This window comes from Formica exsecta, unplaced genomic scaffold (genome assembly GCF_003651465.1).
Source record: "Formica exsecta isolate Colony F162 unplaced genomic scaffold, ASM365146v1 scaffold82, whole genome shotgun sequence".
Lineage (NCBI taxonomy): Eukaryota > Metazoa > Arthropoda > Insecta > Hymenoptera > Formicidae > Formica > Formica exsecta.
In genome coordinates this window covers 2,425,124-2,449,639 of record NW_021853592.1, presented here as the reverse complement: position 1 = coordinate 2,449,639, position 24,516 = coordinate 2,425,124, and the positions used below count along the sequence as shown (strand labels likewise).

The 24,516-nt window shown below is 32.1% G+C and overlaps 6 protein-coding genes across 6 annotated transcripts in view; 4 read left to right on the top strand and 2 right to left on the bottom strand.

The window, feature by feature from the left end:
- Positions 1-63: 63 nt before the first annotated feature.
- On the bottom strand, positions 64-2,864 carry LOC115244420 (post-GPI attachment to proteins factor 3). The gene is made up of 7 exons (XM_029822030.1): positions 2,658-2,864; positions 2,164-2,306; positions 1,666-1,818; positions 1,142-1,266; positions 826-959; positions 552-750; positions 64-194 (listed from the first exon to the last, which is right to left on the bottom strand). The coding sequence occupies exons 1-7, from the start codon at positions 2,791-2,793 to the stop codon at positions 137-139; spliced, it is 948 nt and encodes a 315-aa protein (XP_029677890.1). The 5' UTR covers positions 2,794-2,864; the 3' UTR covers positions 64-136.
- A 305-nt stretch (positions 2,865-3,169) lies between these two features.
- On the top strand, positions 3,170-6,527 carry LOC115244418 (differentially expressed in FDCP 6 homolog). The gene is made up of 8 exons (XM_029822028.1): positions 3,170-3,285; positions 3,516-3,719; positions 3,818-3,933; positions 4,008-4,131; positions 4,269-4,610; positions 4,693-4,894; positions 4,988-5,143; positions 5,452-6,527. Exons 1-8 carry the CDS (start codon positions 3,193-3,195, stop codon positions 5,700-5,702), a joined length of 1,488 nt encoding a protein of 495 aa, XP_029677888.1. The 5' UTR covers positions 3,170-3,192; the 3' UTR covers positions 5,703-6,527.
- Positions 6,424-8,493, top strand: LOC115244419 (dynein regulatory complex subunit 2-like). Its single transcript, XM_029822029.1, has 6 exons — positions 6,424-6,700; positions 6,774-7,026; positions 7,191-7,414; positions 7,487-7,879; positions 8,025-8,162; positions 8,238-8,493. The coding sequence occupies exons 1-6, from the start codon at positions 6,563-6,565 to the stop codon at positions 8,430-8,432; spliced, it is 1,341 nt and encodes a 446-aa protein (XP_029677889.1). The 5' UTR covers positions 6,424-6,562; the 3' UTR covers positions 8,433-8,493.
- A 168-nt stretch (positions 8,494-8,661) lies between these two features.
- On the bottom strand, positions 8,662-12,128 carry LOC115244417 (THO complex subunit 5 homolog). The gene is made up of 11 exons (XM_029822027.1): positions 11,809-12,128; positions 11,561-11,698; positions 11,263-11,477; positions 11,092-11,167; positions 10,831-11,016; positions 10,600-10,732; positions 10,263-10,502; positions 9,969-10,071; positions 9,604-9,811; positions 9,081-9,378; positions 8,662-8,998 (listed from the first exon to the last, which is right to left on the bottom strand). Exons 1-11 carry the CDS (start codon positions 11,902-11,904, stop codon positions 8,682-8,684), a joined length of 2,010 nt encoding a protein of 669 aa, XP_029677887.1. The 5' UTR covers positions 11,905-12,128; the 3' UTR covers positions 8,662-8,681.
- Positions 12,129-12,442: 314 nt separating this feature from the next.
- LOC115244461 (INO80 complex subunit B) lies at positions 12,443-14,445 on the top strand. Its single transcript, XM_029822116.1, has 6 exons — positions 12,443-12,687; positions 12,791-12,953; positions 13,146-13,329; positions 13,438-13,671; positions 13,753-13,925; positions 14,015-14,445. The coding sequence occupies exons 1-6, from the start codon at positions 12,642-12,644 to the stop codon at positions 14,145-14,147; spliced, it is 933 nt and encodes a 310-aa protein (XP_029677976.1). The 5' UTR covers positions 12,443-12,641; the 3' UTR covers positions 14,148-14,445.
- Positions 14,446-14,577: 132 nt separating this feature from the next.
- LOC115244462 overlaps positions 14,578-24,516 on the top strand; it is an 11,046-nt gene continuing 1,107 nt past the window's right edge. Inside the window, exons 1-9 of the mRNA XM_029822118.1 lie at positions 14,578-14,786; positions 15,015-15,114; positions 15,951-16,062; positions 16,370-16,580; positions 17,317-17,483; positions 17,702-17,883; positions 19,807-20,188; positions 21,291-21,717; positions 24,087-24,479. Coding sequence (XP_029677978.1) covers positions 14,711-14,786; positions 15,015-15,114; positions 15,951-16,062; positions 16,370-16,580; positions 17,317-17,483; positions 17,702-17,883; positions 19,807-20,188; positions 21,291-21,717; positions 24,087-24,479 — 2,050 coding nt within the window. The 5' untranslated portion in view covers positions 14,578-14,710. The remainder of the gene's footprint in view (positions 14,787-15,014; positions 15,115-15,950; positions 16,063-16,369; positions 16,581-17,316; positions 17,484-17,701; positions 17,884-19,806; positions 20,189-21,290; positions 21,718-24,086; positions 24,480-24,516) is intronic.

The window sequence follows — 24,516 nt, the reverse complement described above, 5'->3', positions numbered from 1 at the left end:
TTTGTGCTGTCTGCAACAGTATCTAATACGATTTCAAAACGATGTTGGAATCGCGCTTAATGAATATGATGTCTACATATATATATAATATAATTATTGTTTAAAATATAATAATTATTTATATAATAATTAAAATCTAAACGTGTAACTTATTAGAATATATTTTCAAGTAACAGCAATCTGAAATCATAAACCTGTAAAACAAACGAAAATATAATTATTTATGGATATCTATATATATATTTTTTTCTTTTTTTCATGCTAAAGAGCCCTCCACTTTTATCCTCATCATCTAATATCACTGTTGTTCATGTCAATCAAGAAGCGATTAAACTATAATTAATTACAATAATTAATTTATTATTTCTATTAACTAATTTATCATTTTCAAGAGATTCAAACTTGATATATACTATCACTTGATGTTATATATGTTTGTGTGTAATTATTGCGAAACTAATTTATAATAGTTACAAGTCAATGCTGTTAATTAACTTCAATAACTATATACTATAATTAAAATTATAAACCCCTGTCAAATTCTTTCTCACCTATACAATAATATTGCTAAAGGAATAGTACTAGCATGCCATAAAGAATGAGCGTCGAATATCCAAAAGATAGGAGGAAAGTCTGCCAGTTCTAGCAAAGTCACAAAAACAGTCAATGTATTGAACCAACCGATTAAGTACACGTGAGACTTGCGATTAAAATACCACCATAGCATTGTTATCGCGAAGGTCGTCAAGCCTGAAATTACAAAAATTTCATGTTCATAGTATAATTATTTTTCTGTAAAGATATTAACTGCAATGTAGAATTTACCTATCGTTATATTAAGCATCATATTATAACCATAATTAATTTTGCCTGACCATAAGTGCAATAAATGCATACATAAAATGCTTAGATATCCACTAGTTATTATAACAAATGCTTTATTATTCTTGTAGGTTATCCTAAAAATAATCAAAACATATATTAAATTTAGCATTACATATTGCAGACTAAATTTTTGTATATGTCTAAAATATAAAATATTATATAAACTATTTTGAAATTAATCTAAAAATAGTATTGTTCCATATTTTTGAAGAATACATTATTTGTATACGAAAAGAATGAAACTATTGCATATTACCTTAAGAGCATGCAATATAACAATGTAAGTACCATACTGAATGCGCAAGAATAGTCCATGGCTTCTGTAAATGGTCTGTCTCGTGAATGAAATACAGTGGACCAAAACCATCCGTTCAAGCATATCTGCAATAAAACTATAAATTAAAGCTTGAAGAATGCTAATTGCTAAAAATCATATATAAAATTAATATAACCATAATTATAAAAATTGGCAAATATTATTATTAAACAATAGACAATTTTATTGAAAAAATCACCTATAAGAAATTTCATAATTATTATACATATTATATATAATTTTTATCACGTATCACCTATAAGAAATTCGAAAAGTAGAGTTATTGCTTTTTATTTATGATTTTTGTTATTAATTTATAATTTCCCAATTTATAAAACAGATTTGAAGATTATATTTAATTATTACACACTGTTAACCATGATTATGCTTTTATTGATTGTAATTACAGAATCTAAATGTGAAAAATGCTTCTCTATGTGTAGGGCACTTGAATATATACTTACAATGCTGAAATATTCCCAAGCATAGAACATAGGGTTAGTCCAATTTACTTTCCTTCTAAATTTTTGATGCATTACCCAATGTGCATAAAAATTTAATATAGAGAATAAAACTGATGCAGGTTCTTGACATCCAAATAAACGAATAAATGGCCACTGCAAGGAAGAGAATAACTTGTGTCATTCTACTTATAAATGGAATGTTATAAATATTATAAGAGTAAAATTTAATATAACATTAAACATTTATAAATAACATGTTACAAAAATTATATATGAGTAAAATTTAATTTAATATTAAAATTAATCATAATATTAACATTAATCTTTTGTTATACAATTAACTTTTGTTAAATGTATAACACCAGATTATATATAACAAATATTTTTCTATGTAATATTTCATAATTTTCTGTATAATATTTTATAATTCTGCATATAACATTTAAGTATTATTCTTATAAAATTATGTAAAGTTTTACATTTTCACATTTTGCTTACTTTTCCATGAAACTGTGGTATTTTCAAACCATGAGATACAAAAGAGTCAACGGTCTTCCATGTGCAAATATAACTGCAATCTTCCTTACAGGTCCAGTGTAACAAAATTAATGATAAAGATGGTTGTTCCTTAAAAGTTGTTTCTGCAACATATAAGTGCATATAATTAAAAACTCTTTATTAAATATAATTATCTTTATAAATTCTCCTCTTTATATTATATAATAAGGGAGAGAATATTTTTATTAAATTCGAAAAAAAAAATGTATAGGAAAGTGTATAATTAAAGCAACACAAAAAAACTTTATATATTTAATATCTTATTTAATATAAATTTTGTAATATATATTTGCACAGAATAAAAAATATTTTTCTAATCAATAAAAAAATTATTGAATACTTAGAGTATCAAGGCCTGATTATTATATAACACCCTTTTAGAGAAATAATAAATAACAATGAGAGAGAAAAAAATATATAAAATCAGTTGTTACCATTTTTACAATTCCTAGTGAGACACAATGCTAGACATTGCTTGTACGCTTGTGATTTGTCACCTATTGAACCAACTGTATTTCCAAACAGACAAATTTGAAAAATCAACAGAAGGATCCATGCTGATTTTGACATGCCGTCAATACATCGAAATCATAACCAAATTGTAATTGACAGCAATCAATGAAAACTGCTGTTGCAGCACATAGAATTTCAATGCGCATGCGTTGAAATACAGTATAAGCTAAGATTGGCCGCGTTCAGCAGAGAAAGCGCTCAGTTATCGTCTTGTCAACACTTGACGTTGATTCGTTGGTTCTAAAAGTAAGAACCAATCACATTCTATTGCTACTAAGCGGTTTTCTCTGCTGAACGCGACCAATGAAAACTGATGTTGCAGCACATAGAATTTCAATGCGCATGCGTTGAATTACAGCGCGGTATCCTCTCTTTCTCTTTCTTAATATATATAATATATCCCTCTCACGATTGATGATTTGCCCATAGGTGTTGACAGCCAATATTGGTACATTGATGGATTTATATGGCGTGGAGAAAGGCCTAGAGCATTATCGGAGTACACAAAACTTGACATTTGATCAGTATATGTATTATTTACAAAAAGAGGTAGGACATTCTACAAGAGCAAAAAGTCATGAGTCATCAAAAGATTATTTTTAAGAAATATAATTAGAATATAAATGTGTTTATATTCTTTTTTATTTTTAAATGTTTTGTTAAAAGTATTTATATATTTTTCCAAGTTGTTTCATATATTTTCTCTTCTATCTTTGGTTTAGAGCATTAACTTTATCTTTATTGTGTTCAACTTAATGCAAAATTGTTAAATGTTTCAGGTATTCTCTTCTGTAACTGATGCTACCTCTATACATACATTGAAAAGACTGGAGGAAGGTATAGATGAAATCTGTTGGCTGGTCTGTAGAAAGAACTATCTGGAAAGATCCCATCCAGTCTTTGAAAATCACAGTGTTTACCAGTTGTTTAGAATTTACTGTCTACTGGCTGAGACAGATTCCAATGCAACAGATTCTTATCTGGTTGGTTACTTATTTGTTTGTAAACCGAAGATCATTTTGTAAACAGAAACATATTTCATTATATTAGATATTTAATATATTATCTTTGTGTTATACAGGTAACAATGCATGGCGATGAAGTGGCGCGAATTGCTTCCCATCTGGCAATGTCCTTGGGTCTGCAGTGGGACGCTATAGATTTTTCTGCTCTATCAGCAGCTATCAAAATGTTTAGGTAATGTTTTATCAATTCAATCAATAATAATAATACACAGAATGCAATTTCTTTATGAAAAATTTTTTGGGAAGATTTCCCACATTCCTAGCAGTTCTCGAATCTAAGTACAGTGGTGGTAATACCTTGGACACTGTGGCATTAACAGAAGCTATTGATGATCTCTACCAGATTTATGTGGAGAATGTAGTGAAAAAGGTAAATCAAAATGTTGATTAAAATTTCAAATAAAAAACAAACTGTAAGAAAATTATGAAAATTTGTTTATGTTATATATATATATATACAAATTAATTTTTAATATTATAACTCTTTTTATAAATTTTGTTGCATAGGGTTATTTGATGAAGAAAGGTTTTTTATTGCCAACACTACGATATTTCTGGTTTGTACTGCGCCCTGGCGAATTGACATATTATAAAGATCGACACCAAAAAGAACCGTCCGGATTGATATTGTTGAACGCTAACTGTTGGGCTGACTCTCTGCCAAATAATGGGAAACTTGATAGAAGATTTGTTCTTAGTACACCCGAACACAGATGTATAGAGCTAGTGGCAGAGGACCATAAAGGTAGGCTGCAATGGCTTGCAGCATTGCAAACGGCCATTCAGCATTCGGGCGAGAAGATCGGCTATCAGAGGAGTTTGGCCAATCAAAGAAGATCTTTGCGACAAGTAAAATTTGCAGAAAAATAAATAAAATACATTAATAGTTTTAATTACAATTTATTTCTAACCGCTTTGTTGCTATTACTAGGCTACTAAACAAGAAAAAGAAGAGACCAAGCTGGAACTTCAGCATGAAAGGCAAGCTAGGATTGCTGCTGAAATACAAGCTCGGAAATTAGAAGCTCTATCGAAAGAGGAAGGTGCCAAAGTTCAACAACTGGAAGATGTTAAACAGAAATTAGAGCTGCTGCTACAAGAAGAAAAACAGGCTCTACGCGATGAGGAAATAGGTAAGAATATTGTGTATATAATTTATATCAATATATATATATCTTTTTTTTAGAATTGTATAATTTAAATATTATATATGTTATATATTACAGTACGAAATTTGCAAGCAAGAGTATTACGCGAAGAATGGGAGAAAAGAGAGCAATTGGAAAAGCTGCAGCAGGAGCAGCAAGAATTGTTGGAGATGGAGAAGATGAAAAGACTAGAGTTTGAACGAATGCAACAGAAAAACGAACAGCAGTTGCATGGTATAAGATCTAGAATATAAAAAATAAAATATTTAATTGTTTATATACATACATAATATAATTAAATATTATTTTAATACTTTTTTACTACTTCTTGTTAATATATAATTTAATGAAGCTTTTGTGTATGTAAAAGCTTCACACATTAAGCTATAATTAACCTAAATTTTCTAAAGTGCAAAAGATACTCTCTTAGTCTTTAATGTATTTAGCTTATATTTTATACTTTATCTTTAATTTTATTTTTACTTCTATTTTTATCCATATTTTTATTTTAAGATTTTGTTTTTGTTTTATGTTATTTTTAGAAGCCGAATTGCGACTTCAGCAACTGGAAATGGAAAGAGAGCATCTGGATACTGAATTGCGTGTCGCACGTGAAAAAGTAAAACATGCCGAAGAGGCTCAATTTCTACTGGAAACGCAAATCGTGACGCGTCCTCTAAAAGGAGGCGAAAAGATCAAACGTACTCAAAGCTTCATACCGACGACGAAAGAGCGACCACTGTCCATGGAAAATATCGACACCAGAACTATGGCATTGCAAAAAAATATTTGATACATATTTCGCCATTGAGAGCTACAAAAATCAATGCATTTATTAACCAAGTTGCATTTAAGTCTTCCACCAAATAGAATAATACAAAGAGCTTATAGAAACTATTACTACACAACATTTACTATTGTATAATATAGTTGCAGGGCAACTATAGTATATTTTCATGAAGAATGTGAGCTTCGATCAAGATGCAAATTTGATAGTTTTTTATTCTCAATGCCTTGATTTATTTACAATTTTAGTAAAAAAGTATTTAATATTGCATATACAAATATTGTATATGTCCATACTCTTGCATAAAATTATTGTCTCAAAAAAATAATATGACATTTACATTTTATAAGTGTTTATTAAAAAAGATAATATTAATATCTTTTGAAGATTGCATAACATATTTTTGCTTAATATATAAAAATATATATACAAATATATTTTTTATGTTTCAAGTTATTACAGAGTATAGAGCGATATAATATATTTAATATATAAATTTTCATATCTAATTTTATTGAAACAGAATTGCAAAGTCTTTAACACTACGTATATGTGTATATGTGAAAATATTTTTATAAAATTTTATAAGTGACTAAAATTTTTGATTACAAATTTTATATTATATTCCAGTGGAAATGAGAGAGTTTGTTTTAAGTCAAATAAAATTTTTATAATGTATTATAAGCCACATAATATATTGTATCAATTAGAACTTGATCAACACATTATTGATCAAACATGTGTTTATCTAGTTGACCGTAACAGAGGTCTTATTATCGTTATTCTTACGGAAAATTTGTATCTTGTTAAGAATAAACTATTTAAATATTAATTATTTAAGAGTGTGAACATTAATTCGTTGTAAAATGCCGAAAAAAAAGGGAAAGGGAAGCAAATTAGCTCGTATGAGCGACGAGGAACGCGCTCGCTACTTGCAGCATCGAGCTGAATTAGAATTAGAAAGCAAACGACGTAAGCAACAGTTGATTGCGGCGTTTACTAAGGTATATTAAACGTGCAATTGAAATAAATAATGCGATAATGTGATTTTGTAATAAATCATTTTATGAAATGTAGAATAAGCTGAAACGCGAGGAAGCGTTCTCGCGATTAAACACTGCAAAGATTAATGAACAATGGCGATTTATTCTACGTCGAATAAAATGTAAGGAACTTCATGAAAACGTGGAGTATCTTTGGAGAAATTTCGATCGTATGATGAAGACAAAAGATCTCATGATACAGCATTTATATAATGAGCTACAGACAACTGATATGGATCACAGAAGATTGCAAGAGGCTCATATTCAAATTATGGATCTAATAATTGGTAACTCACATTATATAAGTTATATATAAAGTATAAGAACATACAATTAAATATTTTAATTTTAAGTCAAATAATTTGAATAATATCCTAATTTTTAAATTCAATATATATTTGCGTGTGCGCTTGTATAAAGAAAGACATTGATAATTATTGATATTACATAGGAACATATAAGCAAAAATGTATGCATCTACATGAATCCTTCACAAATGAACGCAATCATATTGCTATTAATGAGGTGAACGAATTAAATAGAGTACGAAGGGATTTAGAGCAGCTCTGCGATCAACTGCAGAATATAATTTTTGGACAAGACAAAGAAATAGGAAGCAAATTGACGCAAACGAAAATCCAAAATGCTATTAACATACACAGCATTGTATACTTGGTACAGAATATTTCATCATTATGTACTTTGTCCTATGATAGATATTGATACAATAATGCAAACATATTTTAGAAGGAAGACTCTTTGTCACGCTTGATGCAATACGCTTCCAATGAAGTTGAGGAATTATGGCGACAACTAAATGAAACGATAATCGAGTACGAGAACAATACGGGAGATAAAAGAAAGCAGTACGAATACTTGAAAGAACAGGACGATGCTCATCATGCGAATGTGGCGCAATATCCAAAGTTGCAAATACAGTTGCAAAGTACAATTAAGAGTTTGAAACAGGACACGTACGCATTATCGCAGAAGCGGGAGCATAGTATAACGGAATATAAAGATCAGATTGTGCAAATGAGAAAGAGGATTGAAAGCTTGAGACAAACGTTTTCTATTACTCAAATGCTGGACACCACTCAGCTGAAAAAATTGACTATTATTAGTACCAGCGTTCTAAAAGTATTAAACTTTGATTAAAGTTGGATTTAATTTAACTACCTCTAATTAAATCAAAGAAAAAATTGTGTTTATGTGATGGATTATATATGCATGTATATTGAACAAATACTAACGTTTGGATCCCATAAGATTGCTTAATTTGTAGGAATTGAAAAGGATTTCAGAGAAAGGCTCAATATTGATTTCGTTGCTGAAAATGTGTTCGAGTTTGGAACCGTGTTTACTGACTGTTCAGAAATACAATTTACGCGATACAGGATCTAGAACAACTTTCACGAGCTGCGTGAGTTATTGCGTATACGTAAGAGAAAAACATATATCCTATTAAAATAAGATTAAATAATACGATTATTTGCAGATGTCAGAGCCGTTCGATAAATTGGAGAATTTTTGGGAACAATTTAATTATATTAAAGCTGATAACATTTTCATGAAAAAGGAATGCGATAAGCTGTCTTTCGAGAATAAACAGTTGAGAAACACCTTGCGCACATATCTCTTGACCGTTTCTAAGACTCCAACCGCACGGCCGCTTACGTCTATTTCTATATAAACAGAATACATTTATTTCCAATGGAAAGATCAATATTAACATTTTTTTTTAACTAAAAAGATATGATCTAATATCATATTTTAAAAATATTAATCAATGTATTTTAAAATCAAAATTAAATTTTTGATAAATCGTTTTAAGAATTAAAATAATTTAAAGAAATCAAAAAATTTATATTTTTTGTGTAAGTACTTGGGAATTAATAAAAAATAAAAGAATACGCACATATATACAAATAATTTAATTTATTTAACGGTGAATAAATATTCCTCCTCCGAGCGACAAATATTTGTATGGTCGAGCACGAGTTCGCCCTTTCACAGGATGGAAAAATATCTTTTCCTTTGGTGCCATACTCTCAGTTTCTAGGTAGATATCGAAACATGCCCTCAGTCGTTGTATCTGCGCTGTCAACGTCGGAGATTTTGTCCACATCACGTTGACTTCTCTCTCGATGTCTCTAATGATATCGGCGGATGCCGGTACCATTTGACTGATACTTACACTAAATACTGGTGCTATTTTTGGATAATCTGGCTTAATAGCGATTCTTGCCACAAGTTCACCTAAAAATCATTTTAAATCTAAATGTCTGGAAAATAACTTATATTCGTATAAAAAAATCTGGAATAATAGTAATAATCATACTACTGCCACGACGAAGTACAGCTTCATAGAAGATATCTACGGACGATACTAATCCCTTTTGGCAGAATGCTGGCGAAGTAATATAATTCGAGTAATTTTTCCAGGTCATCGTCGTGAATCGGTGCAATGACGTTGAGATCTTTTGCGGCACTGGATCTGCCGTGCTGATGAAGATTGACAGATTACCAGATTCCAATTGTCGTATCTCCGAACATAAATCTAGCCGCGCTTTCACGCGCCGCTTGATTTCTTTCAATACACTTTCGACACAATCTTGTGCCAATTCTTGACTTGTAAGCTACAAATAGTTAATTAAATTTTAATTAAAATAAATTAAATTTTAGTTAAATATATGCTGATTTAATCATATCAATAAACAAAATTAATTATTTTGTATTATTATAACTTCTTACTATACCCAAGCAAAGAGACTATTTTTTTTCTTTTAACAAGTGTGAAAACAAAGATTTTAACTTTACTTTAAATTAATTATTTTTAACATTTTAATTACAAGTGTATGTACCTTTTGTTGTTGTTCATTCATATCAGATGAGACAAACTGCAGACCAGCCATTCTTTGTGCCCATCTATAAGGAATGCCTAATCCCAAAGACGAGAACGAACCCAAATTATGCCGTGATAACTGATACTGATTGGCGGGATTCGGACTCTCCAATCCCGAATCTCGCGGATATAGTTCGCGAAGAATTGATTCTGATACCAGCATGTCTCTATTAATAAATACAACTTGAAATAATTATCTCAAATAATAGAAAAAAGAAAAGTGTATTTTCTCATAATTATATATTATAAATTTAAATAATTCAATATTACAAGTCAAGAAAAATTTAAGTAATTTTTAAGTAATGTTTAAGTAATTTTACATACCCAGCACTAATACCTCCTAAGTCTTCCGTTTCGAGTTTTGACTCCACTGTAATGACTTTTAAATAGATCATGTAATAAAAGCAAAGAGTCAATTTCGTCTCATCTGAAAAGTTAATTTTACAAAAATGAGATTTAAATCAAGATTTTTAGAAAGATTCCAAATATAGTTTAATTTTATTTAATTTTACGTTTTCTTATATTAAAATATGATCACACATGTTAAAATAAAACTAGAATTTGATTGCAACTTTCAAGCCAATTTTCATAGATCATAGATGTCTATTCAAAACTTACTTTTTAATATGATAATGATTTTTACATGCAATGGGTGTCGTTGCAAGAGCTTTGACCGCTTTTCTTCCTGCCTAGTTTCCCGAGAAACTCTATGATGTCTCTTTTTATGCACAGGCATTTCCTCTACAATATTTTCCGATTGATTCTCAGGATCTGAATCGGACTCTTGCAAACCGTCCTGATTGTTTGCACGTTTTGCTTCATCTTCGTCACCTTCCACTTTGACCACCAATGTATTATCTACAAGATATTTTAAGAAGCAATAAAAATGAGAGATTTTAAGTCATAAAATGGCAACAAATTCATATTTTAAATATATCTGATATATTAATTATACCATAAGCGTCTCTATAGGCAGATGCCTTTGCATATAATACATAAAGTGCTGATGCGAGTAACAAAGCTTTTTGATGCTCTTGACGAATTTTATCTAATGGCAATCCAAGGCTCTCTTGCAATGGTTTGCTCGCCTGAAAACACAAAAAAGAAAAATTTGTCATTTATTTAAATGTTTAAAAAGAACATTATATATATATATATTTTTTTTTTTAAGTAAGTAAATTCATACCTCTAATATAGAATGCAGTTGTGGTGCAAGATTATCTAAGCGAGTTTGTTTTGTTTCAATACTAGATGCTACCGCCTTTTTGCTCTCTGTCAGTTCATCACATAACACCGCCAACTGTTTTCTTTGCGTCAATTCCCACTCCAAACGAGCCAATCTCAATTGATGAGGATTGTTTTTTGTTATTTCCTAAAATACATTCGTCACATGTATTATAGAAAGATGTTTAAATTTACTATATAGCTATATGAAAAATTTATATACAGATCGTGAAATGCTTTCTGGAGCTTCTTTATAAAATTCCTCTTCTGAAACAAGTTCTATCAATTCGTCTTTGGATCTACAATGAAAGAAAAGAAAAAAGTAATTTTCCTTTATTTAAAGATAATAAGAGAATAAAGATCTTCCTCTCTACATAAAAATAAAAAGATTTACTTAAATTGAAGACACTTGACGACTTCTTTTTTCAAATGCATCACTTCATATAACAGATTCTGTAAATGCAAATGTCTACTGTCTACACTGCTTTTTGCAGCCACAAGAGAATCGCGTGCGCATTTTGTACGAAATTTTTCCATGCGATTTAGCTTCTTCAATTCTACAAATGCCAGGCATGTTTGAATTTGCAATTCACGAATCTCATCTTTCACCTAAAACATATTTGTTTTTTATTAAATTTACAGAAAACTCAACAATAAATAATGACTATTATTTTTCAGGCTTTGTTACAGACATTTGGATCTCCACTGGATTTCAATTTAACTATCTTAGCCATTGCTGCTCGAATATTGTCGCAGGTCGCTAAAAAACATTCGGAATCGTCTTCGGGCAATCTCTCATTAGCTTCCTTTTCTTCATAACTTATTATTGTCTAAGATAAGGATATAAGTTACGTGTAATTCATAGAAGCAAAAACAACATATTTTGTTACTATTTTTGGTTCTTTATTATAATTAACAAATAATTATAATTTTTATATACCTTGTACATGTCTCCGTCTTTCATCGACGTTCCACTGCTTGCATTCACGGACTTCCTTCTTTTTTTCGTACCATCCGATTCATTTTCCTTACCCATTTTATATTAATTATATATCTATATATATATATATACACAAAAAGAAAGATTCTCTAAGATATATACTTTCACTTATAACTAATAAAAACGTTCCGGGTTAGATTAAAAAGAAACGTCCCGGAATGAGATTGATGAGGTTAGAAAATCTCGAAGAATCTTAACAATATGGGGATGCGTTCAAATAAGGTTATATCGATTGACAGTCTGGTTATATTCTGCTCAATTGTAAATAGGTCGTTCTTTATAGCTGAAGTGGCTGCACTAGTTCAGAGCATATCCAAGATCGTCTTAAGTGTGGTCTTGGGTCGTCTTAAGATCCCATTCAACCAATGAAATGGCCGCATAGTATCTTAAGATCGTACTTAAGACGATCTTGAATATAAGAACGGACTATGAATACCGGCCTTAGAACCAACAAATCAACATCGAGTGTTGACAAGACAAGAGCGCTTTCTCTGCCGAACGCGCCCATTGGCTGCCCTGGCTTCACCTGTCACATCGTTGTAGCAGTCTAGTTTATATATAAAGTCTATGTTTGCCGCGCATGCGATAAAGACTTGTCTAACCTAATTACCCATGTATCAACTTTTGAGGAGCAGACAGCAGAACAGAATGGAATAGGGATTGAAATATTGAAATACAGAAAATGCAAATGTTTTGCATATTTATTTTTACGCAATCTCAATCTCGGATATATCATTTTTTAAATAAGTTATTTGACTATTCTTTTTAAACTAATGGGTAAGCCGAGAGATATAAGTACCGAAGAAGAAATGAATTTAGGTATGATTCTCTATTCATATATTTAATTTTTGCGTTATACTTCTCAATGACATGTGATGTAAATTTTTCCACGATTCTCAATGTTGATTAAATAATTGATCAGATACAAGTGATGTCCTACCGCAAAAAAGACACAAGAAACATAAACATAAAAAGCACAAAAAGAAAAAGCTCATGCATGACAACGACGTCTTTGTTGATATCACAGCTGATACTGACCGGAAGAAAAGTTTTAGGATAAAAATGAAAAAGGAGGATGAAAGGAGGTACATGTATTATATTTTTTTTATAATTTTTAATATATATATATATATATATATTGCAAAATTATCAAGATATATTAATTAAATAGAAAAAAATTGTTTAATTGTTTAGAATAATATATAATATCCAACTAAAAAAAATTTCAAGAATACTTGAACATTTTACATATGTACAATCTATGATATATTTTTCAGTTTGGATAAACGTGAAAAAATATTGAAAACATGTAGTATAAGTGTATCTGCAATGAATACTACATCTTTCCCAAAAGCAACTACAAAGAAGAAAATTCCGAAAAGCAACAAAGGTAAAGATAGTGGAACCAGCAGCGAAGAAGAAAGATGGCTTGATGCTATTGAGTCTGGTAAACTTGAAGAGGTATGTATTGTATTTTCTTAAATATATTCTATTTCTATTTATATACATTTTGATAATACAAATTAATAACTATAATAAGAAATAATAAAAACATATATTTTATTTCAGGTTGATGATGAATTAAAAAAAATTAAACCAAAGGATCCTAAACTCATGACAGCTCGACAGAGAGCAATGTTTGAGAGAAAAACTGATACTGAGCCAAATTCAGGTGTGGAACAACTTATGTCATTACCTACTGGTTACAAGGAAAAAGTCATGACTGCAGAAGCTATACAGAAAGCTGCTTTGAAATCTCTGAAGCGAAAACAACTTGCTGATGAAAAACGAGAGAAAGATAAAGTACTGTTTAAAACAAAGCTTTCCGATTAAACCAATGAAGTTTTTTAATTTTGAATAAATATTTTTAAATGATTTTTGTAGAAAAAGACGATGGAAAGGTTACTTAAGAAACAGGAATCTAAAGCATCCAAAGTTATCAGCAAGGGAAGATTATCTAAGCAACAAGTACCACTAGTGACATATCGTTTAACGATTGAAGGAAGTTCTATATCTCTGCCACCTGGTGAAGATTTTCCACTTTGTCCCACCAAAGAGTAAGTATAATAAAATTATAACAGTTTTTTAATAATATTTAAGGTAAATAACAACAGTTGTGTATATTCTTTTGTTAATTTTATTTCAGAAAAATTCCGCCGGAACAAATTCTTTGCGGCGTAAATCAATGTGAAAATCCAAAAAGATATTCATGTTCAAAAACTGGAGTACCATTATGCAGTTTACAATGTTACAAAACCAATCTTCTTTTAAACACATAAACAATGTACAGACAACATTAATATTTTTTCGAATAAGAAACTAAACTATATTTATATAGCTATATGTAAATAAAAATCATATTGATAAACTATAAAAATATTATTTAAAAATGGTTTATTCAAATCTATGTATGGTTATATATGTAAATACGAATGTGTCTTTTTTTTGTTAGTCTTTAATCGCTTGTTTCTTTTCTGAAAAAGAAGAAACCATTTCTTTTTCTCATCCTTTTGTTGTACTATATAATAATGCTTCTTCAATTATATATAGTAATAAATAATAAAACTGCATTTGAAGTGAACATTATGTGAACATTATACAACAAATGTGTATCTTTATGATAAAAAGAAAAACAGATAGTCTTTTCTCGAGGTGTAACACTTTAGCATAGCTTAAGCCTTTCTTTCACCCACTCTTACAATCTCTAAGCAGCGAGCTGTTCGCAAAACGTTCACTTCCTGAATCGATCGGTCGGTCAGTAGTCGACTTAGATCCGTGCAGGATCGTTCAAACTGTATGTACGTATACGTGCTATGGTACAACCCAGATATTCTGGGCCATCATGTCGTGTCTTCGCTATTCGATGGTTTTGATATTAGTTTCTTGTCCGATTTCGGTTTTGTGTTCTGGGACATTCGGTGAGTGAAATCTTTTATAATAGCAAATATTAATTAGCTGTGATTTTGGAAAAATATTGAAAAAGGTTTACCGTTTTATGTTATTGTATTCCTAAATGTGAGATGGTGCGCTTAATTCAATAAAGTTAATTTGATGATCATTAATAAAATATCGATCAATGAAATTTTTATTTTTATTTAATAAAAATATTTTAATGACTAAACGATTTTCTAATTTTCAAAAATCAGATGATTATCATGAATGTGCGCGTCCTTGTTCCGGCGAAATATCTTCAAGAAAAACATGCGTTTATCGGTTCTTCGTCACAGAATCGCACGGCGCAATAAGGTGAGATAGCATTACGAAATAATACAATTTATTTATTTTATCTTATTTTTAAGTTAACAAATATTTAATAATACTAATACTTTATATATAATATGTATACGCAAGTAGAAAGAACATTTATAAACTAGAAAATGTTTAGTAACGTAAAAATAACGCAGTGTTATAAAAAAAACAAAAGTGTGCAAATATAAAACGAAATCGAGAAAGCGGAGCACTCGGGAAGCTTTGAATTGAATCAAAAGATTCGATAGTTTTCTGATGTGAATTTTTTCGAAACGTGTTTCGCAATAATAGTAAATATTTCTCCACTTTATTCGAATTGGAATGCAGCATTCTAACGGTTAATATTCACGGTCGTTGAATGCATTCTATACTTTGATGTACAACAGGTTCCGATAACCATATGCACACATATACGCAGATGCACTATCACACTTTGATACGTACATATACATACATAAATTATACTATAGGTTCATATATATATATATAATATGGTGTTGTATACTTTGTATGAATCTTTACGATATGCGCTTTTTAATGCCAGCAATTTCGTGGTTTTCTTCATATAATTACTTTGATTCGATTATCGAGCTTAACATTTTCTTTCAATCAAATCCATTTTTGCTTCGATTTTTTCATTATATAAAGTTCAAATATATATAATTGAAAATATTAAATTTAAATTATCTGAGTATATTCGATTGTTAAATAATTATAAGACAAAACACAAACCATATATATATATAACTAATAATATAACTATATATAACTATAACTAATAATATAACTAATAATATAACTATATATATTTTTAATATAATATATTATTATAGTAGTTCCTGTAACAAAATCGAAGACAAGGACGAGATCTCCACATGTACAAATATTATCGCGTCAAAGAGCTTTTTGACAATTAACGGAAGAAGTCCGGGACCAGCTATACAAGTAAATATGAGTACGATTTTCTTTTGCACTACATATTTTTTTTCTACAAATATCACGATAAAAAGTTTTTATGTCTAGTTTTTAATATTTATGTGTGTAGTGTATATTCTCTTTAAATATTATTAATTATTATATCATAATTATTATACATCGTTCTTTTACACAATCGATATTGAGGTGATGAATATCAGTTATATATTATAGTGTCGGCAAAAAGAAAAAGTGTGTATTAACTTTTGTGAAAGAGAATTTCTTTCAATGGCATATATATATATATATATATATATATATTATATCTGCATAATAGATTTGTCTCGGCGACACAATAGAGGTTCTTGTTTACAACAAATTAAAAAGCGACGAGTTGACTTTCCATTGGCATGGAATCCGGCAAAAAGATTTTAATTATATGGACGGTGTGCCTATGATAACACAATGCCCTATCTTACCCTACAATGGTTTTCGTTATAAGATAAATCCCGAAAGCGCAGGAACATATTTCTACCACGCTCACTCAGGTACGTGAATGCATAATATTTTATTATATATATGTAATTTTTCGTAATAATTTCTCTTGCGTAAATATATATTGATATACGCGTTGTAACGTTTTGAACTTTTATCTGTGAATGCGAATGCTATCCTCTGGACATCTTTTGGACATAGGGACATGAAATCATTACGCGAGTTTCGTATTAACAAAAGAACAAATTGAAAGGGAAATTCTGCGCAAACTCTAGCTGTAATTTCGAACTTAAATCGATTCGCCCAATTTTGACTCCGGTCTACGCCGTAGAACGTCGTTCTATCCGGCGCTTGCATCAAGAATAACAAGATCAATAACATCCGTGGACTCGAAAGAGCAAGAACCGGGCGTTTCTCTTGTCACACTGTTTCTTTATTACAAATAAAAGTCGCGTACGATTTCCATATACAACCGTATTCTTCTTAAATATATTAATTATATCGCGCTGAAGTATCGTGACTCCGAGATGGGGGAAGAATCGTTCTATTCGGCAGAACAAAAACAGTGGAGCTACCGGATTCAATCGACGCGATATGGCGAGTGGTCCAGTCTAATCTCCGTGATATTTCCTTCCTTCGCAAAAGAGCCTTCATGATTCCCCGCTTAAATCCGAAGAACGCCGCGCTTTGAGACTCACATAGAATTCTACAGCGCGGTCTAGTTCGAAAGAGTCAGTCAGTGAGAAAAATAAAATTGACGGAATGGGGGGCGGGGGAGGGGATCATTAGTCTCACAGCAAGGAGACGGAGTGTACGGGTCGTTGACAGTTCGAGGACCACGTGACAACGCCAGTCTAGAAAGGATACTTGTACTGTCATCAAGGTCATCAACTCCGCTGACGCGACAAACACTCCTATATCCACCTACACCGGATGAGCTCCTCGTAAACGGTCAGGTATATATATTCTCTTCGCCATTATCATTATTATAAATAAAAAAAAAAAATTCGCTCGCTTGAATACCAATTCGGCTGTGTCGGAATATTATAAAAATAATTATAAACAGCATATATGCGTTGTCTGCGCTCGATGTAATAGTTTAGATCATAAAGTAAAAATGCGAAACGATGGAAAATAATTTACATCTCGGGATGTATTTTTGAAATTTTTACAGGCACGACAAGTATTTGTGCGAGTAAAGCATGGCTTTTCCTATTTATTACGTCTTATTAATGCCAATGCTCACAACTGTCCCATTTTACTATCTGCCTACGGACACTCGCTCCGAATATTGGCTGCTGATGGCAATCCTGTACAATCGATGACGGGCACGCATGTCGTTTTATTCCCAGGTAAGTTTCACATCCTATCGTTTTTCCGATATCATATCCAAGCGCTCTCCATAATACGGTTTTAAATCGACACAAAAATCGGTCCCCGTCTCTTTATTAATTGTAATGCAAAACTGCATCGCGCTTGAATTTAATAAATTTTAGTTGTGTACCCCAAATATACCTATATGGTAAATCTGTTTTATGATTCTATATGTAGGTATAATTGTTTCATTACATCAATGTATATATAAATAAATACGCCAATAATATATTCGAGCGATTAAATTTTTTATCTCTCAACTTATTTAATTTATAAAATTATTTATAAAATTATTTATAAAATTATTATAATGTTCATAATTAGCAAACCCAGCTAACGGGTTAATGCACGTATATTGTATTTATCGCACGTGCTAAATAAATTTTTGCGCTAGAGATTTCAAAATATAAAATATCACGTCTATTCTATAATGAATTAGAGCGTACTATTATACAATATAAATAAATAAACTAGGAGATAACACATCGTGCGACAAAAATCATGCACTCTACAAATCAATAAGTATATAATCGCCGTCAAACCTTATCGATTATAACGCGTAAAAATTGCGTAGACTTTACGAGCACGGTATATATACGATACACTGATATAATTAACGCGAGAAATGAAGCATCATGTATATACGAGAAAAAGAAAGGGATGCGGGGAAAAATAAGTTAATTCGGAGTCGAGTGTACACACCTTCATGTGTGTTTGTATACAGGGTGTCCCAGACCTACCGCACCACCTGCTAAGAGCAGATTCTTGAGATCATTTGGAGATGATTATTCCTCAGCAAAAATATCGAGGCATCAATTAATTTTTGTATAAGCGATTCAAGAAGAAGGGCTTTTTGCAAGCTAAACTTTATAGAGAGTTAAAACTACATTCTTTAGTTAATTTCAGATAAAGTTTACTTTAATAGAGAGAGAGAGAGAGAGAGAATTATAATTTAAGGCTTAGTTACAAAGATATATGATGGAAAAAATTGGAAATTTGCAAAAAAATAATGAGGAAAAATCATCTCCAAATGATCTCAAGAATTTGCTATTAGCAGATGGTGCGGTAGGTCTGGGACACTCTATATGTACATATACGCGTTGCTGATTCCGATCAATGTCTCGCACGTACTCCCTAAATGCAGTCGCGTATTTCATATAACCGGCTGCGCCGAAAAAGATAATCATAATCGCGATGATCATAGAAAAAAATAGATTTCAAATATTTTTACCATAATGTAAACAACGCGTAAGTTTTTATTATTCTTCATTTATGACCAAGGATGAATACATAATATTATAAAGAATGAGATAAAACATATTCGCAATAATTCGAAGATGCTTGATGAATTATTTAACTTTTAACATGACTCTAAAGCATCGATGTTTTCATACTTTAAGATTTAACGGAGCAAACAAAGAAAGATCCTAGAGGGTCGACGAGAAGAGAGCGGTATGGGGGGCATCAGTGGCATTGGTAATAGCGGGAGAGGGAGATTTTCTCCCCCTCTGCCCCTTTCTCACACACTCTCTCTCTCTTTCTCTTTCTCTCATAACACAACGCTTGTATAAGAGCGATGTGGACGGTGAATCGCGACCAGGGAATAGGAACGGACGACATTCGCGCAGACTCGGCCGTCTTCGTGCTCTCGCCAGGGTTTCCGTAAAGAGAAATAAAGAAAGCAAGGTGGCCAAGCGCGCGTGAGCCCCGCGCAAAAATCATTAAAACGCGCGCTCGTTTCGCGGCTGCGGCTTTCGTCGTGTTGATTCTGCCCCGCAATTTATTAGCGGACAGTAGACAACGGCCCGTTGACGACCCTCGCACGACTCAGGTCGCCCCTTCGCTCATCGCGCGCGTGTTTTCGCGCGCCCAGAACGCAGCTGCATTTGTATCTTACATGTACAGTCACGGGACACTTTGGGAAGACGTAGGCGCATCTAGCGGGACGCGCGTCGGCATGGAGTGGACGCGCGACAAGACCCTCGAGCTGCTCCGCGAGTATCAACAACGGCGTGTCCTCTGGGATTGGAACGCCCGGGGCTACCGGGACCGCGCGAAGCGCAAGCGAGCTATCCAAGAGCTCGCCGAGATTCTCTGCTGCAACACCCTCGAAGTTGAAAAAAAGATCACCAATCTCAAGTGCCAGTATTCCCGAGAGGTGCACAAAATTCAGAACAGCCGCGATACCGCCACCGGCCCGGACGACCTATATGTCTCCAAGTGGTTCGCCTTCAAAGCTATGCAATTTCTACAATTTGGCACGCGTAGATACAGCAAGCGGAAGAAGGTAGGCGGAAGAGAAGAATATCGTTCACGATTCGCCCGCAAATGATCTTTTAAGATTTTACCGGCAATTTTGATGACGGATGAAACAGTCGATATTGTTATAGAAAGTCATTTTCTTTGGTTCTTTTCGTGTAAAATTATACGAGTTCAAAAATCATTATATATATTCATCTACATTCTATTTAAAAGAGAGAAAGAGAGAGAGAATGTACGCATATAATAATTATATATCATCCTGAGAGTTGCGCGTGTTTGTTTGGAAATTTTTCAATAAAGAGGTATTAATTTTTTTCCGCAGCAAATAATTCGCTATCTTTTCTTAATTAATCGCTAGTTAATTCAAATCTCATTCTTTAAGTGTAATCTTTGGTTTTGATTTTTACAAACATCGTGTACGATTCGGCGATTTTTGGCGTGTAAGATTTTTCATTCAACTAATAAGATATAACACAAGATATAATACAATTCGCCCTAAAAAAAATAGCACGATGCGTCGCTGATCGAGATAAATGCTTCATTGACTCGTGTGGCGACGCGTAGCGACATATTATTATTATTATCATCGTCCGCTTCCCAGCGGAAGTTTGAGTCGATTTTTGTTTATATCCGACTCGATCCATTCTGTGATAATTCCGGTTTAGCTGTGTTTAATTTCGTCGCATGTGCACGGAAGAACAATAATAATAACGCGCAACATTTTTATGCGCCAACATCGACAACACGAAGATGATGGATTCCATATAATTTCTTTCTATTTGATATTTCAAAGTCATTGTATTTCTTCTCAAGAAGACAATTACGATTTTTATAAATGTTTCCTGCACTATAGCAATTATCGTAATAGCAATGCATTTCCCATGTTTTATACGAGGAAAAATAAATACGCGTGAAAGTTTCAACAGCGGTCTTTGGAGATTAACGCGTAAGATTAAATTCGAATCGTGCGAACGCGACATTAATTGAGCGAATTCTAAACGTTTGTAATCCATAATTGTAGCTAAAAATAATGACAAGAGATTGTGAAGTAAAGAAAGTAAATTCTTTCCGTCGCTATTGTCAGAGCGCGATAAAATTCTTGATCCAGCCTGATGCCCTTTTCGCAGAAAGTCGAGGAGGGATCAAAGCTACAAGAAGAATACATTGTGAGCGACATCGATCCAGAAAGCATAACGTTCATGGACTGCAATGAAGAGACAAACGGCTCCGGTACCGGTTCCTTCAATGCTTCGCTAAGCGAGGACGCCGAGGAATCCTCGTCGTCCAGTCTAAAGGCAATGGAATTATATAGTTGCTCCTTGCCGAGCCAAGACAGTTCGCCGGTCGATCTCAACGAGGTCGAACGGATGAAACTTGAAGCCGGCGAAACGGATGAGAAAGGACGGAGAAAGACGAAGGAGGAGTTCGCCAAGTTCGGTGAGAGTATTGCCGTGCAGCTCGCTGAAATTCCCGACTCGTACTCAAGATCGGTTGCCAAACTTAGGATCAATCAGATTCTCTTCGAGGCAGAGATCGGGGTTTACGCGCAAACGCGTCGCTAATAAGCCGGTTGTGGTGATGGAAACCATCAACACGGAAGACATCACGCGACAAGTCATTGTCATAGCGTTAGCGCTATCAACATCGCTATCGACATCATATTATCTTTGCAACGAGCAAGACTTGCTCTTGCCTGAGTAGGCTTCGGTGGTAAAAGAAAGACGATTCGTCAAGCGAATGAAAAATTACTCGATACGAAAGACCGATCGATCGTATGTTAGGATGAGTAGAGTGTGCCGCGGCGAAATAATTATCCGTGTATCCCCCCATTTCCGCTTTCACGTATCCCACGTATTTCGCGCTTTCACGAGCTGTAATTTTTAAATAGAAAGAAAGAGAAAAAGACAGCGAGAGATATAATTTAAATTATTTAAAGCATTACGCTTATCTTAAATTTACATAGAAAAATCAAATGTGTTTATCGCGTATGACGTAGAAACTAATGCGAATGCCTTTGATCTTGATAATCGTACCGCCGCCGACTATCTTGTTATTAACCGAAAGCAGATGATTCTAAAGACTGAATCAATGATCAAGACCTTATAATGGCAATTTTTTGTAAGAATTTGAGTGAGAATATGTCGATATTAAACAGATTGATTGTTCTTCGAAACTAAGCAACCTTCTAAGTTAAGCATATATAACATATATACACAATCTCCATTCTTCTCATTCGACTTTATAAATAAAATGTGTAAAGTTTATAAAAAAACTAGTATTAAATAATACGTTAATGTATTTGTTTTTGTTTACAATTAAATATCTGGCTTGCTCGCATTGTTCATTGATTAACTTGAATCAACTTAAATTTTATTTTTAACGCAATGGTACTGCAAGAAGAATGCAGAACAATTTAAAATAATTTTTTCGATTTTTGAGAAAAGTCCTGGTGATGTGAATGAGTTGTGAATGCGAATCGATATGGGATATTTTTTATTCGTAATCACCGTCATGATGAAATATTGTGTATAATGCAACTGCTATAACTTTTTATAAACAAATATTAAACGTCGATAACCTGATATAGATCAATAAATATAGTTATTCGTCCCTAGCAGTAAGATTTAAGTGTCCACAATAATCGAGTCGAGGATATGATAGCGGTGATTACAGCGATTAGTCTATAATATAATTTTATTCCGATAAACACTTTTATCGATCTTACATCTAAATACCGAAGTGAATTATTATACTAGCAAGTTAAACGTGTGTATATCCCCTCTAATAATATCTGTATCGCCGTTTCATGATTTAAAACACTAAATCTCAGTGAACTGCCCAACATGTTCAAATTAGTCTTGAAATGTTTGCGTGAAACAAACAAAAATAAATGTGCTCATGTAGCAGTTATTGGTTAAAGTCCGTCAAAGATTAATAGCGAGAAAGTTGTAGATATTTGAATGTGAATGTACTGTTATGCCCATGTCTAATACGGTAGAGCTTTTAAAGGATTCTCCGCTCTGAGGATTGAAACTTATCCACCAGATATAAGACACCTTGTGCTTTTTCACAAAATATATTTTAGTAAAGATAATACAAAAAGTTTTGGCTCACTTGTATACCTTAAAGTTTTCAAACGTGCTCCATTATAGATTGATTTTCCGACTGATACTGTTGCTATATTTACTTTATATATTCTTTAGTTTAAGAAAAGGGATGCATGACTCTGACTGATGTCACGTACCGTGCTCTCTATTTCTTGTTTTTTATCTTGCAATATTATACTGACTCGGCACTTCCCCGCTAATCATCCGAACGCTTAATCAGGTTTCTTAAGAACTTAATCATGAGCTGTTTTCTGGTTTATCACAACTCATTTCGACAATTTAGAATAATAATTTATAATACTTAATATTATCGGGTTACGATAGTACATACAAAAAAATCAAAAATAAAATTAAGTCGGATACAATAATTTAATGGAACTAAATAATTTACAACTCAAAAAATAATATATATATATATATATGTACGACCGTCTCTCTTCTTCTTCTAGCGCAATTTAAACAAATTCAATATGTATATCAATGCAATTAAGCGTTCTTCTTCTCAAAAAATTTCGCAATTATCTCTCTCTCTCTCTAGATATATATTTTATAAAAATTTTATTATATTTGTTGAAATTTGTACACTTTTGTTCAATAAAAATTATAGCGTTAATGTTATTATCGTCATTAATATTGCTCCTTTGTTATTCAGGATCATATTTAAGATTCATTGTGTTTCGATAAAATAAATTGTAATTGATTACGAATTCAATGAAACGTTTATTAAGAAAACATCAATTTTATATCAATCGTACATGAAATAAAACGCAAACAACTGTGTAGCGTATAAATTACAGAATTAAAATTTCTTTTCAGGCGAAAGACTCGATTGCATTCTAATGGCCGAACAGACGATCGGCAAGTATGCCTTCGACATTCAGGGTCTTCGAGATTGTCGTAATTTGCGTCACGAGGCATATATTTTTTACGAGAATACCAGATTGGATTCGTATGCGATAAGGAGTACTATTGACAACCTCGATGAACAAGCGTTTAAGATCATTGAAAATGGTCATCATTGTCATAAGATATCGAACAATGTCATTTGTTCATTGGATCTGAAGAATACACAATTATCGCAATTGGAGGAAAAAGCGGACGAAACAATCTATGTGCCTTTCGACACAAATGCCTTCTCATTCTTTACGGACGAGATGACAGACAATTCTTACAATTTTTACACATCGAAACACTATCCAGCTTATTTGAGTAAGGAAATTTTTGTATTTTATATTTCTCTTATATA

Coding starts and splice junctions, on each gene's coding strand:
- LOC115244420 (XM_029822030.1), bottom strand. CDS start 2,793: ATGTCAAAATCAGCATGGATCCTTCTGTTGATTTTTCAAATTTGTCTG. Junction 960..1,141: donor TTATATTGCATGCTCTTAAG/GTAATATGCAAT, acceptor GATTATTTTTAG/GATAACCTACAAGAATAATA. Junction 751..825: donor GATGCTTAATATAACGATAG/GTAAATTCTACA, acceptor TTGTAATTTCAG/GCTTGACGACCTTCGCGATA.
- LOC115244418 (XM_029822028.1), top strand. CDS start 3,193: ATGGATTTATATGGCGTGGAGAAAGGCCTAGAGCATTATCGGAGTACA. Junction 4,132..4,268: donor TGGAGAATGTAGTGAAAAAG/GTAAATCAAAAT, acceptor TTTGTTGCATAG/GGTTATTTGATGAAGAAAGG. Junction 4,895..4,987: donor TCTACGCGATGAGGAAATAG/GTAAGAATATTG, acceptor TATATATTACAG/TACGAAATTTGCAAGCAAGA.
- LOC115244419 (XM_029822029.1), top strand. CDS start 6,563: ATGCCGAAAAAAAAGGGAAAGGGAAGCAAATTAGCTCGTATGAGCGAC. Junction 7,880..8,024: donor TTAGTACCAGCGTTCTAAAA/GTATTAAACTTT, acceptor CTTAATTTGTAG/GAATTGAAAAGGATTTCAGA. Junction 8,163..8,237: donor GAACAACTTTCACGAGCTGC/GTGAGTTATTGC, acceptor GATTATTTGCAG/ATGTCAGAGCCGTTCGATAA.
- LOC115244417 (XM_029822027.1), bottom strand. CDS start 11,904: ATGGGTAAGGAAAATGAATCGGATGGTACGAAAAAAAGAAGGAAGTCC. Junction 9,379..9,603: donor TGAATGAACAACAACAAAAG/GTACATACACTT, acceptor AACTATTTGTAG/CTTACAAGTCAAGAATTGGC. Junction 8,999..9,080: donor TGTACTTCGTCGTGGCAGTA/GTATGATTATTA, acceptor AATGATTTTTAG/GTGAACTTGTGGCAAGAATC.
- LOC115244461 (XM_029822116.1), top strand. CDS start 12,642: ATGGGTAAGCCGAGAGATATAAGTACCGAAGAAGAAATGAATTTAG. Junction 12,954..13,145: donor AAAAAGGAGGATGAAAGGAG/GTACATGTATTA, acceptor TATATTTTTCAG/TTTGGATAAACGTGAAAAAA. Junction 13,926..14,014: donor CCACTTTGTCCCACCAAAGA/GTAAGTATAATA, acceptor ATTTTATTTCAG/AAAAATTCCGCCGGAACAAA.